At 44.1% G+C, this 17,866-nt stretch overlaps 1 protein-coding gene across 3 annotated transcripts in view; it reads right to left on the bottom strand.

Annotated features, from left to right (window-relative positions):
- ATE1 (arginyltransferase 1) overlaps window positions 1–17,866 on the bottom strand; it is a 77,532-nt gene that overhangs the window by 57,732 nt on the left and 1,934 nt on the right. For all 3 annotated transcript variants that reach the window (XM_018563957.1, XM_018563956.1, XM_018563955.1), the window contains exons 2-6: window positions 11,766–11,829; window positions 8,185–8,247; window positions 5,492–5,595; window positions 4,257–4,496; window positions 367–590 (exon numbers count right to left, since the gene is read on the bottom strand). In XM_018563957.1, the coding sequence (XP_018419459.1) occupies window positions 367–590; window positions 4,257–4,496; window positions 5,492–5,595; window positions 8,185–8,247; window positions 11,766–11,829 (695 nt within the window). The remainder of the gene's footprint in view (window positions 1–366; window positions 591–4,256; window positions 4,497–5,491; window positions 5,596–8,184; window positions 8,248–11,765; window positions 11,830–17,866) is intronic.

The following is a 17,866-nucleotide window of genomic DNA, read 5'->3' as shown; positions in this document are numbered from 1 at the left end:
GGGTGTGAGGGGGTGTGGGTGGGTGTGGGTGGGTGTGATTGTGGGTGGGTGGGTGAGTGAGTGTGGGTTGAGTGAGTGAGTGTGGGTTGAGTGAGTGTGGGTAACATCATCTTCCCACACCGGCAACACAGAGGCAGAGAGGGAGTTTAAATCAGAAAAGGAAAAACTAAAAAATTGTCTTTGCACTTATAGATTTTATAATAAAGACAGCAATATGCAGTGTGCAGCTAACCATAAACAACCAATCACAAGTCTTCTTAAACTGCCTGACTACTATTAACTAAAATGTCATTGGCTGCTGTGCCTTACTGGCTATTGCCCTGATTAATAGGAATTATTTACAAAACAAAGGACAGAACATCATACCTCAAGTAAATGTGCTGCTTTCTCTGGGTCTGCCACAACAAGAAATTCTTCCACTGACTTGCTACCAAATGCTTTTGGCTTTGATGCGTTGACATTGATGGTGACATTTTCCCCCGAGGACGTGGCATGATCAGAATTTTGAAGCTGGAGTTTCTTCAAGCGACGTTCCTTGCGGATGTCTTTGGCTTTCCGACATGGTGGTTTACTGGCGTCAGCACCTATACCTGTTATGTATCAAAGTAAAGCCCACTAAGATGCGGTACATGCTTAAGAACAATGCAGAAAAGCCTTGTTTACATACAGGTCTAATGGCTTCAGTACTTTTCAAATTACTGATCCCTAATACATATGATATTTCCCTGAATACATTAGCTGCATATTTGTCCTGGGTCAGTCGCTCAGAAAGTCATTAGATCAGCATCACTGCCTTCCTCCAGAACACCATAGTAGGGAACTGCAGCTACTTCTCTTCAGCATCTCCTTACTGGTTAATGAGGTAGCCCATTTAGAGTAACGGGCCAAAAGTAACGTGCGAGAGGGGGTGGGCTACAGTAATCAACCACAGGAGCTGACCAGTATTTGCACAATTGAGTTCTTGGATTATGGGGTTCTCCAGTACATGAATGAACAAACACACAGGTATAGGCTGACTTGTACATAAATTGGGATTTTAATTTTGGGTGGTCATTGGGGTGTTGAAATGATATGCCCTCTACTACTCTACCTGCAGTAGATGGTGTTTCCACTATCTCCCTCAAGGCCCCAGCTAAAGTGCTCCCTTACAATCCAATACCCGGTAAGATACAACTTGCCATCCTGATATAGGAAGGCCCAACCCATGCAGCATAGCTAAAATAATGAGTAAAAAGGTGTAAAACTGGCCAAAACAATATTTTTTCTGAAATTTTTGGATTTGGGAAAATTTTTAAAATCTGCCAAGTTTGTTAATGCTGTCTGGACCGGCACTGGAATGCCTTCTCTTCACTTCCAGCAAGGTGACCAAAGGAAGTGAGGAGAAATCTCCTCAAGATAGACCCAGACAGCAGCGATAAGTTCAATAATTGTGTTTGATTGCTACCTATGTCCCTGATGAAGAGGGCCCCCCCCCCCATGCCCAGTCCCAATGATGGTCGTCAACGAGACAGGAAATGGAGGAAATCCTCCTCAATAGGAACAGAACCCTTTCCCACTCTATCCAAAACAAGAACAATATCTGGAGCTCTATTTTAAGCAGCAAACACAATCCACAACATTGATCAAAACTCCTACACATTTGCCAGAGAGTTAGAATTAGACATAATGTAACATTGGGTTGAATATCTACTTTCTAACTGTAAATTCCATATCGTCCAAATCACTTTTTACAGAGCTGACTTTTCATGTGCTCAACACATCCATCAGAGCAGTATAGATGCATGAGAAGATATAACACAGCCCCAGAACCACACACATTGATCTAAATCATGTGCACACCACCCAGCACTCCTACTCATCGGTACTTCTAGTACAAACAGCAAAATAAAAAGAAGCCATATGTGCGTGGGACAAAACTCAATCAAAGTGCAAGAATTTCCAAGAGACAACAGGAAAGGCATCCTCGCCTGTTATGCCATTTACTTCCATGCCAATAAATCTATAGCTAAACACAACATGTGTGATGCACACATTGAAGTCATAGACTTGCTCTGTATATTATCTCTCATACAGAAACCAGGAAACTAATTCGGAGGTTTTTAAAAATACTTAAGAAAAAAAAATGGGGAAAAGAGGAAAAATGTTATAACATCTGAGCTAGATCTGGGTATTCTTTCTCACTAAACATAAACTCTCATTCCTCCCCCACACACCTCTTAAAATTGCATACGGTTGCAAGAAAAAGTTTCAGAACCTTTTGGAGTAATGTGGCCTCTACGAAAAAAGGTCTTAAAAAGCAGTCTCACTCATTCAGATCTTGTCTTGCCCCCCGACCCAAAGGACGAAGCACTTTGTCCCATTTTGAATGGTGCTGTGGATCCTGAGCTAGCATGCTCAACAGCTTACTAACTTCCCCCTCACTGTATGACCATGCTGCTCTGTAGGAGAGGAAGAACTTATTAGCACTAATGGACATTCCCTGGAGGTGGGAGGGGGGGCATATCAGAGCAACTGCAAGGACACTTTCAACCTACATAAGCTCAATGAACCTAAAGTGCTATTCTACCTCTTGGAAGTGGAGGAGATAAACTATACCACACTGACTGGAGTTCCTGGAGGAGCAACTGACATCGGGTCTATTACCAATCCGTGAATAGTGAAGACAAAGATCCCACTAAAGGACACTCATGAACAGACAAAGCTGGCTGGACCAAGAATTCAGTGCACTTCAGTAAACCTGCCCACTACTGCATTTCTGCTGCCAGTGCCCACTAACGTAATCTGTCATATTATGGTTGAACCCTATTTACTATGCTTATCACATGGTCTTATCCCAATATTTGACTTGCAGTATCTGTTATAAGGACTCCGTGAGTACTTGAGACACGTGGAACCCATTATCCATACCTAATCGTCCTCCTTAGGACTTTGACTACCTTACTCACACGACTGTCATTAGAACCCTGGTCAACACACCAACCGCTCACTACTTAATCCCAAACTTTGAAAAAAACACAGCAATGATGAAATCATTAGTGTCCAAAAAATAAAATGCTGCATGTCACATGCAAAAAGATAATGCACCAAATACCCAAAACAATTGGAAAAAAGGGACTGCACATCAGCACCATAACTCCATCCCATCAGCTATCATAAGGGGAACAATACAATTCAATTTGTATAGGCAAGGGGACAATTACCCAAACTGCCGTATTAAATCAACAACAGAACAACTTAAAACAGAAGAACTTTTTTAGTCCAGCCTTTAATCCAATTGAGATGCTGTGGAATTACCTAAAAAGGAAAACCAGAAAGCTTCACAATTGCTTGGTGGAACTGCAGCCAAAAGTGGCTCTGGCAGTTACCAAATTAAAAAATTCACATACTTTTTTCATCCTGTACAACAAATGTTTAAAGGGAATTTTAGCATAAACGTGATACAAGTACAATTGTTTGTGCATTATTAGTTTAAACATACTACGCAACTTGTCTAAAGATCAGACTAGGAATGCACCGATGCCGTTTTTTCGGTATCGAGTGCCGACATTTATATGTCATTACCTGCTGCCTGGCTTCTTGGTTTCCCGGCTCCATGCTGACTGGCCAGGAAGCCGGCATCCCAGCCAATCAGCATGGAGCCGGCTTACCCGGCCAATCAGGAAGCCTGGGAGGTGGGTCATTGGCTGGGAAGCCAGCTTCCCGGCTAAATCAGTATCGAGCTGGCCAAACAGCATAGAACCGGCTTCCCAGCCAATCAGGAAGCCTGCTCCATGTTTCCTCATGGCACTGCCGGTCAGAGGAAATCTCCCTCTGACCGGAAATTCCAGTATTGGGATAAGTATCGGAGCATTTGGGTATCAGGACCGATACTAGTATCGGTATCAGTGCATCCCTAGATCAGACCATATTCACATAGAAATCCAGGTCATTTCAAATGTATCACAAATACTGTCTTGCACCTATACAAGCTCTTTTTTTTTGCCCTAAACAACAGCAGTTAAAGAAAGATAAATGCTAATTTCTAAAGCAGCTTAAACTACATACATTAGATTTTAAATCATGAAGCTTTACACTAGGACAAAGATCTGTATTTATGCCATGTGACTGTCATTTTTATATCCCATTATGCTCAGCTGTAATATTTGTTTATTTAATACTGTAATGTTAATATTCTTGGTGTATGTTACCTATTAAACGCAAAACATTCACCAACATGTAAACTTGGTAACAGCTTGCTGACTGCAGAGGAGACATACCAGGTTTTGGAGTTGACTGAAAAGCCGTCCTGGGATCAGCAGCTTGTTCTGATTCAACTGGTTCTTCATTAACGTTCTCATCAATGCTCGAGAGCAATCCCTTGTTGTTTTCTTCCGTCTCCTCTAGCACTGCACTCAAAGGTTTCAAGTCTTCTGGAGCAATATCAGTCTTGTCATGAATACAGACATTGTGGGAAATTGGACTTCCAGCCTGTGAATCCATTGGCTCTCCAGGAATTTCTAAAAAGAAAAAAGAAAGGAACAGCAAACTCATAGATACTGATTACTTTTAAAGCTGAACCACAGCTTTACCTTCAGGCTTGCACAGTTTAAGCTCCTCTCCTGTACTGAAATTGCTTACTTCCAATTGTATTGCACACTAAGAGCTTATCACAGATTGCAGTAGAAACATCAGCAAGTCAAATACAACCGGCCTCATTTCCTGGCTGGAGGACACCCCAGCCCTACCCTTTTCATTAACTGGTTTTCACTTTTTTCAATCATGGATGCTGAGCATCACAGGTGGTCATTACCATTGCTTCCTGTTTTCAGGAAGCTATGAACAGCATCATGCCAGCCCCTACCACCAGCCATGATCTGCCTGCGTTACATAGAGAATCACGGACACCAAGTGATAACCTCACTGCATTTAATACAAGGTATGCAATGAAAACGGAAAAGTTAATTAGCATTAGAAAGGCAAACAGAAGCAGATTATACTTTCAGCTTTAAAGTGAACCTGAGCCCTCCCCTTAAAAATGTAGCTGTCCAACACAGCAGACATCTTCAGGTGCCTTCATGCCAGCTTTGCCCATTGTGGAGCGTTCGAGTCTCCTGATAATCTTGGTTGTTCAGAAATGACAACCGGCCACCTCCTTCTGTGGTTGCTGGCTCTGATGTGCTTGCACAGGGCTTTCTTTCCCTTGTCGCAGTAGCCAAAGCTGTGTGAGAGTAAGAGACATGAGTATATGCTGCTGCTGTGCCACTACAAAAAAAGCTAAAGAGCTTTAGTTTGCAGCTGCTCTTAAATAGGTTCTAACTGAGAATCTGTGAAGAGTAGTGGTGGATGCACTGAAGCCCATTAAGAGGTTTTTAAAACAGCACTCTAAAAATAGACAGTTTTTACATCAAATAAAATTGTTTGTCTTGTACTGCTATAGTGAAATATTTGCTCCATGAACTTTACATCAATTCAATAAAGAAGCTTACTGACGGTAACAATCTAATGTTCTCACCGTCATTTGCAGAGCGAGAGATTTCCCCAGCCTGAAGAAACTTCTGCATTTTTTTCAGGACTTTCTTGTGTGATTTGTTGGGATAGAAATCTGTAGCACATAATCTAGAAAGAAAGAGATATACACATATGTGTCATTTCTCAAATACAGAAAGTGTATTCCCTGCGATCCCTCTAAGTGCCTGCTTTTAGATTATACTGTCATTAGGATAATTTAAAGTGTACGTAAAGCCAACTTGTTTTCATTCTTTTTTAGCTTTGCAGAGGAATGAATGGGTTAAATCCCTGTCAGGGTTTTTTTGCCATCTTTGTGCTACAGGAGAGAGTTGCCTTCACTTCCTGTTCTGAAGACATAATAGGAAGTGAAAATAAATATTTTCAAAGTATAGTAGATGCCCTCTTAGACAGACCCCCAAAGTGGAAGAACTTCTAACTGGTCCTGTTCAGGTAACAACTCAAAATGTTGGATTTCCCATCACTTCCAGTCCCAGTGACAATAGACTCCAGGACAAATATTAAGGGTAAATGTCCTCAGCAGAGGCACAGACAGCAATATAAAACCAATAAGGTTCTAATCCTTCCATTCTTCATCTAAAACTAAAGAAAGAAAAGTTTGGGGTTTACATACAATACATGAAAAGTTTACATACTTAACATTCTAGCTTCCTGGCTATCACACTAGCCCTGTTATTTCAATGTTATGATTTACTGACCCAGAACAAGTGTGCAGATAAGGAATAACGTTTCTGAACTACATACCTGTTCTGGGTCAGTAACTGACAGTACTGAAGATAGAGGGTCAGCACATACTAAGGGTCAAGACCTCCTGCTGCTCATTACCATCAGAACCATCTGGCTGTGATGCTACTTTCATACTCCTCATGGGGATTATTCCCATGTTGCAATTTAACTGACCTCCTGTTTATTTAGCACACAGGGAAAGAAAACATCTGGACCATGTACTTTACATATCCTAACTTTGTTACTTTTACATCACCTCCGCCAACATTCAAAAAGCAATAATGAATCAGAAGCACAAATTACATCTCTCCATCATAGTATAAAACATTGGCAACTCTTTTCATAAGACAACAAACAAATAAATGCATTTGCTACCTTAAACTTTTGCTACATCCTCTACAGATTTCAGATTTGTAAACACTTTGGGGGATTTCACTTTTATATCAATCGCAATCTAATTATCATTCAATCTTTGCTGACTTTCTTTTTGTAGCTTTTATTATATTTACGTCCTACAAGTCTTCACTAGATTGTTCATCCACCACTCATAAAAAAGAGAACAGTCTTGTAATACGGTTAAAGGGAAGATATAGCTTTGTAAATATTTTATTAAATAAAAGATGTGAAAGAGATCAGAATGATGTAAATAATCGTATCAACGTACATGTATTATTGTATTACAATATATAGCATATCCACGTACACACAATACATACACTATGACTGAACAGTGAAGCATATTCTCACAAATCAAGTCCATGAGTTGAATGACTCATTAATAATCCCTGTGTGTCTAATTCCTCATCTTAATAGTTGTTAGGAAAGGAAGTTAAGCAATTTTAGTGATATACGGAGCTCCCTCTAGTGGCAATTCTACATATCTCTATAATCAATACACTAAGAAAAATATGGAGAGACAGCATGGTAAAATCTGGAAACAGATCTATCTATCATGAGGCTCCAACCTCTCTCCTGTCCAAAAAGGCAAGGTTACATGGACAAAAGTCAGGAAAATTGATTTTGTACTTACTCAAAAATCTGTTACTTGCATAATTCAATGGACCCTAAAGTCTTTTGGGTTCTCTTTTTATATTTCTGCATTTTGCCCAACAAAATGTACTGCTATTGTTGCCCAAGCAAATTGCAGATATGTGAACGATAGGATCTTGTGTCTATGGCACGGTTAGAAGCTGAGCCATCCAGGAATGACCTAGAGCCTTGATTCTCAATTGGTGGGTCGTGACCCAAAAGTGGAAAATGAAAAGTTGAACACTTTTCATCAGGCTCATACTGAGCCTGATGAATGGGTACCCTTGAGGCCCCGAAAGCGCTCATACTGAGCCTGATGAAGGGGTACCCTTGAGGCCCCGAAAGCGCTCATACTGAGCCTGATGAAGGGGTACCCTTGAGGCCCCGAAAGCGCTCATACTGAGCCTGATGAAGGGGTACCCTTGAGGCCCCGAAAGCGCTTGTTATTGAATGGCAGTGTGTCAATAAATGGACTTTTGCTGAATTACTTTGTTGTGCTGGCGACTTTGACTTTCTATTCTTGTGTTACACACGGTGCCGTCCGTGGTCGCTGCAAGCACCCACCTGCTTTTGGGGGGTTACTACTGTTCCGGCTAAATAGCCTGATGAAGGGGTACCCTTGAGGCCCTGAAAGCGCTTGTTATTGAATGGTATGTGTAAATAATCTTATCAACGTACATGTATTAATGTATTACAATATATAGTATATACACGTACACACAATATGACTGAATATACACTATGACTGAATATACACTAAAGTAGACCCAGAACACAGGGAGCATATATTGAAGGCCTAGGGAAAGCTTGTGTGCATGCCTTACCCAAATCCAACCTACAAATATACTGGAAATAGTAATTGTAATGAAATACACATAGGACACAGGTTTAAATATTTATACATTACTCCAAGGAGAAAAATACCTGATGGTATACTGCGGGCAGCAGGTCTCATTCATCAAAGGCTTGTACACATACTTTCCACTCCTAAAAATAAAGTTACACAAAGCTCTGTGATCAGATACAAAAGAATGTTACCAAACAAATCCATTTCCTTTATTTGTGAACAAAAAACATTCCATAAACAACTAAGGTAAACAAGAAAGAAAAGGACTGCAGGCGGAAGATAAGGCTGTCAAACAATAGTGACAGGAATACAATACGCATTTGGTAACCATTAAGTGGACCTTCTATCATCACCAAGTCTCTTATTAAAGGAAACGTGCTGTGGGAAATACATGCACTGTCACTGCTGCCTTCCACTTCTGGAAATGCCAGTTGTCTGACCATCATGCCCATCCCATGGCTTTAATGCTTTGAGTCACTGGAAATGTATGAATATCAAGTGTTCTGACTCCACTCTGACTTGCCTTGCTGCATGCGTGTTCTGGACCAGTGACTCAAAAGTCAAAGACATCCGGCGACCAACATTTTCAGAAAAGTGACAAGGGATGGCGGCATATTTATTCATATTCTTTCAGTACAGTTTTAGGTGGAAAAGATCATTTCTAAAAAGACAGTCTGGAGCTCCTCATAACATTAACTCAGCTTTGAGTCATTTTAACATGATGTAGTAGTAGAGGTAATGGACATGAGCACAACATTTCCACTGCAACAGGCCTAAAAGAAGAACTCTGGGCATACATTTTATTAACCCTTGCAGTGGGGGCTACTCTGAACTGCAAGGGTTAACTGTTCGTTTCTGTCACGGTTGAAAAAAATAAAGTTATCCTCACCTGAACCTTGGAGGCGGTCATGGTGCTCCCTAAAAAACCTCTCTCCTCTTACGCTGCTGCGATTTCATGTCTCTTGGCATCTTACACACGGTATAGAACTTGATGATTCAAGGATCCTTAGACCGCTGTAGCAGAGAAGGAGAGAGGCTCCAGCGACCGGTTTAAGAGCCAGCTGGCTCCAAGGGTCGGGTGAGTAGAACTATATTTGATATCAATATTTTATTTGGATCAGCTGATCCCTGGAGGCTATTATAAAGTTGATGCGAGAACCTAGCACATACTCCTACGACTCCTCTGGTAAATCCGGTATCTCTTGTTGCCATTTCGTTTTAATTAAAGCAAATCTGGTTGTGTTCTCCGATGCTGGCGACGTACACTGTACGTCGTCAGTCACGAAGGGGTTAAAAGGTTAGTTTACCTTTCCAAAAAAAATGAAAAAGGTGAACTAACTCATAACACCCTCCTCATTTCCCCCTCCTGATCCCCGTGCCAGCCGTTATAACGGTCCGGGAACTTGGAAGCGTTACTACACAGCCTTGGAGGAACTAATAAGGAGCAGTGATTATTGGTCAGCCTCGCCACATAACCGCCCTGAACAATGACAATCTCCATTTACTGTTGCGCGTTAGTTCACATTTTCATTTTTTGTGAAAAGGTGAATTAAAGGAGAACTATGAGGTGAGTGAAAATCACTCATCCTCATAGTTCGAGTCGCGGGTGACAAATGAAACTGTCACAAGTCGGCTCAATAGATCGGGAAGTTAGCGAACACATACCATCGCTCGCTCACTTCTCGAACATCTCCCTGCAGAGAGCAGTGACTGACAGTCACCGCTCCCCGCAGGGATTCCCCCTCCCTTCTCCGATCTTCCAGTGCTGATTGGGGCAACGGACGGGGGAGGGGGCAGTCACAGCTGGCTCTGCCTCTAGATAGGCAGAGCCAGCTGTCACTCACGCAGCTGGGTGAATATCGAAAGCATTGACGGGATCCGCCCTGGCTGTGGCGCTCTCAGTATATAGCGAACTGTAGCTTGCGATATACTAAGCTTTGGGTCACGAAAGGAGGTTAGTATGTGTCCTCCCGTGACCCTAAAGAGAACTAGGGGGAAAAACACTTACCCCCATAGTTCTCTTTTAACCGTTCAACTGCTCTCAAATTGCAAAAGAAGTATGTTAACTGATAATACTTACAGGGTTATTCACAAAAGGGTGAAGAGTATGGAGAAGACAGGAGAAGGGAACAATCTAGGACAACATAGCTGATTTGTAAAAATTCTCTAATTCAGCTCACTTTCCAGTTCAGCTATGTTGTCCTAGATTGTTCACGTCTCCTGCCTTCACCCTTTTGTGAATAACCCTGTGAGTGATTTCTGCAGGCTTTCATGAAACCATATCCTGCTTTGTAATTAGGTCACTGTTTACTTACTAATGAAGAGTGTAATTTCTTTTTATATGTGTAGCACCTTGCTAAAAAGGAGTGCTAGATCATATATATAGTCTATGTTCAGTTCAACTGTGACAGAACAATCTGTGAAGCTGTGTCTGCCTGTGGGTGGGTGGGTGTGTTACCACACAGGGCAGAACAGCCAATGAGGATTGCTTTGGGCATTTATGTCTCCCAGCCAATCACTGCAGGACAGTAACAGTGATGCATGCTGGGAGAGGATATAAATGCTGAGTGTGGCTGATGCAACAGTCTCTTCCTTGCCCTCCCCAGGGCCCTCCTGGCCTGGGGCAGGATGCCTGCTGCTGAAGAGATAGAATGGACTAGGCCTAAGCCAGGGGCCTAGGCCTGGACACTGGGGCCGGAGCCTGGAGGCCCAGTGGTCAGCCACTCATGTCTGAGTTGAACCTGAACAAGATCCTTGACAGTACTGCTTGCCAGAAGTTCTCCACACAGATTGCCTGTATGGCTTAAAGGTCCAAGTCTGTGGTGGCAGCAGTTACTTTGCTCTGATTCAAATACAAGGAGTCTACCTTTCATGCTGGATGTGCCTGACCCTCTTCCCTCTCTCCCTGGAGTTACAGCAATAAAGAGAATCATCTTGGAGGTATTGTCTGGACTTCAATCTGTCGGTAACCACTGGAAGTGGTAAGTGCTATTGGGGCAGCCATGTGTTTTTTATAATCCCCTAGACAGGCTATGGAAGACCCGATCATTTCAGCGGCTCCTTCGGGGGTGAGCGCTACATATGTTTTGATACCCACTTTGTGGAGGATTTGCAGGATTTACTGCATTTCACGCTACACTGTTTGGAAAAAAGGACCCGCTATGATGAAACTTCTGCACTGCGATATATTGTGAAAAAGTCCTTTCTGAAAATGACATTGTAAAACCTGTAGTAGCTCTCCTAACTGTTCTGCTTGTTTCACGGTCACGTTCTAGAAATAAGTGCACACATCCTCCTTGACCTCAATGGGAAAGGAAACCTGTCAATGTTTGTACAATATGCTCAACACATGGCCAGAAAATGAACAAGCCAGGCCTGCTTTAATTATCCCCTGAGAGATGGGGAGCCATCGGGCGGTCATGTATCACTGCAGAGAAGAAGCCAAGTATATCCTTGTCATAAACACAAGATTAGGGAGTATGCTCATACAGGAAGTGGGATGGGCAGGAAGAGCAGACTCTGAAGTACAGATACCTACATAAAAGCAGAGGAACACTGGAAGATGTAATTATGCAAAAACAATATTGAACAAATACGACGACTTTAAAGGAAAATGAGAAAAGATTGATGAGGAAAGTCATCGACCCATTGCATTTACCTTCTCCATCCTCTGTCTATCAGATCCTGGTAATCCTGAACAGTGAGGGAGTGAGCCCACATGCCTGCAAGGACAAGGAGGAGAAATGTTTTTACAAAATGTATGATCTCTACTGCAGTCATAAATCTGTCCACAGACACTAATATCAGAGGGACAAATTAATACTTTAAAATGGAACTCTGGAATTAAATAGAAAGTACACCCCTAACCTATGCACTGAAAGGGTTACTTGTCAAGGCTAAGGGCTTGTTCACACCAGCAGATGTGCTCAACCGCAGGGCTGCTGGTATGCGTGTGCACATACAGTGCCAATGCACTTGACTGAGTCGCATCGCACTTTCTTTTTTGTTAGAACTTTACTGAAATGTCACAATGGGAGATGGAAAAGGACTTTTGCTTTCCCTGCAGCATCTTGTATTTTTTATTCGGCATGGCTGTTCAAAGATCCTGTGAATGGATCTGTGAATCCAGGGGCGTCCCGAGGCCGGGTGACACCCCGCCGTGTCGGCATCGCGCATGACGTCACATCGCGCATGCGCGGCCATCTTGGTGATGGATGCTGGCAGAGAGAGGAGGGGACGTTCACCGGGCGGGATGAGGTATTCCGCCGTGTCCCCTCCTCTCTCCTGACACTGTCGGGCTCTAGGTCCACAAGCGAGTGCCTGACTTTTTAGAGGGGGTGACAACAAAATGACTGTCAGTCATTTTGGTGTCACCCGGGTGCGGGCCGCACCCCCCTAGTGATGCCACTGTGTGAATGAATGACCCGGCTGTGCATGTGCGGCAGAGGGACTTGTTGACCTCAATAGAGCACAAGTATGGTGATGTCACCACACTGGTAATCCACTGATAACAAAAGGTCTGTGCCTCTCTACTGACCTGGGGCTGAAGGAACAGCCTGCAGGAGCCTGTACATTGCACCCACTATCCACTGATTGCTGTTGCAATGCTTTGCAGACTCCAATGCAAGAAAATAATAAATGCACATTTTATTAATCAACGTGGGTGCATTTATTTATGTATTTTTGCAAAAGGTGGGCTATGCCTGTGCAGTTTGAAATACATTGCGTTCAATGGACAGATGCGCGCAAACACTTGCACAGAAAAGTGCAAAATGCTTTAGTTGCACGTTTCCCATTGAAGTCTATGGGGCCAAACGCACTGCAATCTGCCACAATTCACCATTCTTTACCTGCATGAACTTTTAAACTATTCCAATGGAAGACCAAACTTTCTACATTCCAGTAAGGTGTCCTTGGGGATGGGCTTTGAGTGAGGAGAAGGCCTTAGGGTATGGTGGAAGTGTGGACTATGTGTTGTCGTTCTTGTGTCTTATTTGCACCCGTTCATTGAGAATGATGGCTACAGACACGCGTGGATGATAGATATCATAGAAAAGAATGGTCAGCTGTATTGGATCATTTTGGCTGACCAACTTGATTTTTTCCGTAGGCCCCTTCTACACGGGTGGTCCAATCAGATCTGCCTGTCAGTTGTTCAGGCATCTGATCAGAAGTTCCCCGTATTTTTAGGTCAAGAAAAAGAAAGGGAACAGAGCTCTGTTTTGGCGTACCTGATCATGACAGATCGGAAGTAATCGGATGTAAAACGTACACGTCCACTTACATCCGACTCCCCATAGACCTAACATGGGTCCATACAGCTCATTTGTTTCCTCAATCCCAAGAACTGAACGGACATGGTGACATCCATTCCGTACTGCTCTTATAGGCAGGGGATCTGTCCACAGATCTCCTGCTGATCGCAACAGGCAATATCTGTGTGAAAAGAGCCTCATGTAGTCCAGCGATGGAGGTGCCCAGCTGATCTTCCTCTCATCCACAAAGTCATAAAACATGCACTCTGGCAATCCAAGCATATATTAATGTAAATAAACGTACAAAAAATGCCATCAAACTAATCATGATTTACATCAGTAAACACGCTTAAAGTGGACCTTTACCCATTGCTATAAAATAACAAGCGCACCTTTAGAAATGTTTTGTAATGACAATCTACAAACACATACTTCTAGATAATTGCCGGCTTTGTATTCTTTACATTCCTTATTTCTCTTTTCTTTCCCAGCCTTCTGACAGTGGTCATGTTTACTAAGGGCAGATTACTAGCTCTCCTACTACTTCCTGGAACTCTGGCACATGTGACCATGCACATTATCTCAGGGGAGGAAATTGCCTTTTCCTGAGATCTCCTGAGATTACAGATGAGATTTCCCAGCAATGCTCTGCTGATGTAACCTTCCCAGGATGCAACACTTTGGCACATTACATTATTTTGCCAGAACTGGACCAGGAAGTGAATGAACTCTATTCGTAAGTAAATGAAAGACAAGTTTGTTTAACTAATGAATGTAAGATGATTTTAAATCCGCATGCAGAGCTGGATGCCGATGTGATTTTTAGTGAAAGGGGGTAAGGCTGGGTTCACACCTAGGCGACACCTCACCGCGCAGCAATCATGCACGATTCCACACGGATTGCCGCGCGGTCAGGAGTAGCCACGGTGTGAGCCAATCGCCCTGTGGGTGCCATTATTTCCTAATGGCACCTCAGTCGCGCCAGGCAGATCGCGCGGCTTCCCTCCGCGTCTCCGCCCATGCTTCCGAACACAATTGCGGCTAAAACAGCCGCGCGTCGTGTCTCACAAAAAAAAAGGTATGTGTACCTTTTTTCTGCGATTGCCACGCGGCTGTCACCCCATTGATATCAATGGGGCCAAGCTGCAATCACTGCCTGCATTGTACAGTATCGCGCGAGTCCCGGGTGTCGTGCGGTGTAGTGTAGGTGTGAACCTAGCCTAAAGGTTCGCTTTAAAGGAGAACTATGGGGTTAGGGCTTTTCCCCATAGTTCTCCTTAGGGTAACGGGAGGACACAAACTAGCGTCCTCCCATCACCCCAACCCCCAGAGGCAGAGCCAGCGGTACCCGCCCCCACCCCCGTCCGTTCCGCCGGTCAGCGCTGGAGGATCGGAGGGGGGAATCCAGCCCCTCCCGTCACGGCTCTCTGCAGTGACAGGATCGAGAAGTGAGCAAACGCCGGTATGTGTTCGCTCACCTCCCGATCTACTGAGCCGACCTGTGACAGTCTCATTGTCATACCGTGTTTCCCCGAAAATAAGACATTATTATTTTGGGGGGATTTCTTACCTGGCTGCAGCTGTCTGCTCTGCCGTCCAGGGAGCCACAGCCAGGTGGGCGGGCGGGGGTTTGTGCGTGCGGGCGGGAAGGAGCTGCGGCTAGCACTATCTTTAGGGATTTCTGTAATATGAGATCTACCACCGAACTAGGTCTTATTTTCGGGGTAGGTCTTATATTACAGAAATCCCTGAAGATAGTGCTAGGTCTTATTTTCGGGGTAGGTCTTATATTACAGAAATCCCTGAAGATAGTGCTAGGTCTTATTTTCGGGGTAGGTCTTATATTACAGAAATCCCTGAAGATAGTGCTAGGTCTTATTTTCGGGGTAGGTCTTATATTACAGAAATCCCTGAAGATAGTGCTAGGTCTTATTTTCGGGGTAGGTCTTACTTTTGGGGAAACACGGTAGGTCGGCAAGGACTATGAGGTGAGTGAAAAGCACTCACCTCATAGTTCTCCTTTAAGTTTATTGCCACAAATCTCAATCAGTATGAAAAAAATCTTTTCTTGGAAAGCAAATCCCATTACAAAGATGTGGAGAACTTCAGCAGACTTATCCCCATTCTGTTTACACAGAAGAAACACGGATTTCCATATTAGAGAAAGCTTATCCCTAAATATGCTGAGTTTGCCCCCTTCTGGAAGAATACGCCTGCAGAGCTCTGTGGGAGGTTTGGTTTCAGATTTTTTTGTTGCCAGACAGACAATAATATTTAGATATCAGCAGGACAGTCACTGACGCAGTTTACAAAGCAGGGGAAAGCATTGCACTATTTCTAAAGGAATCTGCTGCTGCTTCCTGACACAAACTGTATGTATCAACAGCCCCATATGTTCTTATTCCGAGGGTTACACCGGCCCACTGATTCCTTCTATTGTGGGATATGGGCCTGGCAAGATCTATGCATAGGCTTAGGCTGGTCATACACCTATCAATTATTTTATTTATTGGCTGCCGGCTCTGTTCGCACAAAGATTTTCAAGCCGGCTCCTTTGATCAGCTGATCGAGAAATGGCGGCTGAAAGGGAGCCGACAGCCCCACACACTGTGCGAATTTCGGCCGGTACATTAAAAACCATCCGAACAGAGCCGTAGCTAGCTCCTTTTGCACCCGAGGCAAGAACAGAAAATTGTGCCCCCCAAAAGACATGTGCGGTATGTGATGTCATGCGCCCCGCCTCCAGGATGGCGGCGAAAGCCAAATCCAAAATAGCATAACAATTTGTTTCGTTTGACGAAACAAAAGAAAACGTTTGTGGTTTCTAACAATTTAGTCGGAAACAAATTTATAGTCTTTGCGTGTGTGCGCGCGTGGGAAATATCAGGGGTCTAAACTTTTTGAAATAGAAAAAGAGATTGAGGACACAGAGCCCTCTGCCAATACAGGTGGGGGAGAGTTGCGGGGATTCGAAAAGAAGCTGCTCTTCCCCCTGCCGAGCCGCAGCTGTGTTAGCCTCCTGGCGCCTCTATGGCCAATGGCACCCTGTGCTCGCCATGGCAACAGGGGAGAGGAGGGGCAGCCAGGCCGGACCTGGCTGCGCCCCCTCTCAGCTGCACCTGAGACGAGTGCCTCACTTGCCCCATGGTAGCTACAGCCCTGCGTCCAAAAATCGGCCAGTGTATGGGCACCTTTACACAGAGCACCAACATATGAAAGAAACAGCAGCTCATTGGATCCAGATAGAGATCGGCCTAGGTCAGCGCTTCGCAACCTTTTTGTAGCCACGCCCCTTTTTAAAATGATGCAAAATCTTAAGGCACCTCAGTGTAAAATGTAATCGACTTTAAGGGGGGGCAACACCACACAAAATCACAAAGAAGTAGGGGTTCCCCCTTCATATCAGGAACCTCCTTTCATAGCCTCTTTTACATCAGCGCCCCCCCTTCACATCAGAATCCTATCATCACACCAGAAGCTGCATGGTAGAGAGCGGGAGGGCAGGCGGGAACATTTTGAGGTGCCCCTGAGGAAGCCAGAGGGCACCCTGGTTGAGAAAGACTGGTCTAGGTACCAGGTGAGATTCTGACGGCTCTCATTAAAGTCCAACTGAACTTTCAGTTAAAATTAAAGTGGAAGTAAAGTAAAAAAAAATAAACAGTTGCAGGGAGGTAGGGCTCAGGTAAGTCTCCTCTGTATAAAAAACATCTTCCTCTTCCTTAGAAATGTTTTATTTCCTGTGAACACTGCAGGGTGCATGCGCCATACATTGTTTATCTAAGTTGTGCATGGGCCTGATGTCAGGAAGGATGTAACTCCTGTGCGCATGCGCAGAAGTTACATCATCAATGGCCACCCAATGGCTGAAGAGGATCCATGGGTACCCGGAAGTGGCGGCGGAGATGGCTACAGAGGATGCATTGCGCAGCAATGGAGAACGACACACTTGTATGGTAAGCGTGCCATAATGTGCAAGTATGAATACATGATTCATGGCGCCCACCCAGGACACAGCGATTTACTACGGCTTCAAAGGGTAAACTTTACCCGGTAAGAATGGACAGAGGTCAGAAAGCTGAAGTGATAAAATCCTTCCAGGCCCAGTGATAATGGTCAACGTGGCAAAGAGAGCAAACTCCGGCCTTCCAGCTGTTGTGAAACTACAAATCCCATGATGCATTGCAAGATTCTCATAGCCACAGGCATGAGTCCTGGAAACTATTTCATGGTGGGATTTCTAGTTTCATGACAGCTGGAGGGCTGGAGTTTTCCCACCCCTGACATAGACAAATATTTGACAGAGATCTGAAACCAGAAGCGATGAAATCCTTGTCACTTCTGGCTTCATTTAGCACAGAGATGATCAGCTACCACCCTACATACCAACACCCACCGTGCCTAACCTGTGAGAGGAGCAGCATAGCCTGCATTATATAGTGGGGGTAGTCCAGTGGGGGTAGTCCAGCGGGGGGGGGGGCATAACCTTCGGTGGCCTGTGGCAGTG

This window comes from Nanorana parkeri, unplaced genomic scaffold (genome assembly GCF_000935625.1).
Source record: "Nanorana parkeri isolate BGI_ZX_2015 unplaced genomic scaffold, ASM93562v1 scaffold713, whole genome shotgun sequence".
Lineage (NCBI taxonomy): Eukaryota > Metazoa > Chordata > Amphibia > Anura > Dicroglossidae > Nanorana > Nanorana parkeri.
Note: the sequence above shows the minus strand (reverse complement) of the source record. Positions and strands in the feature narration are given on the sequence as shown.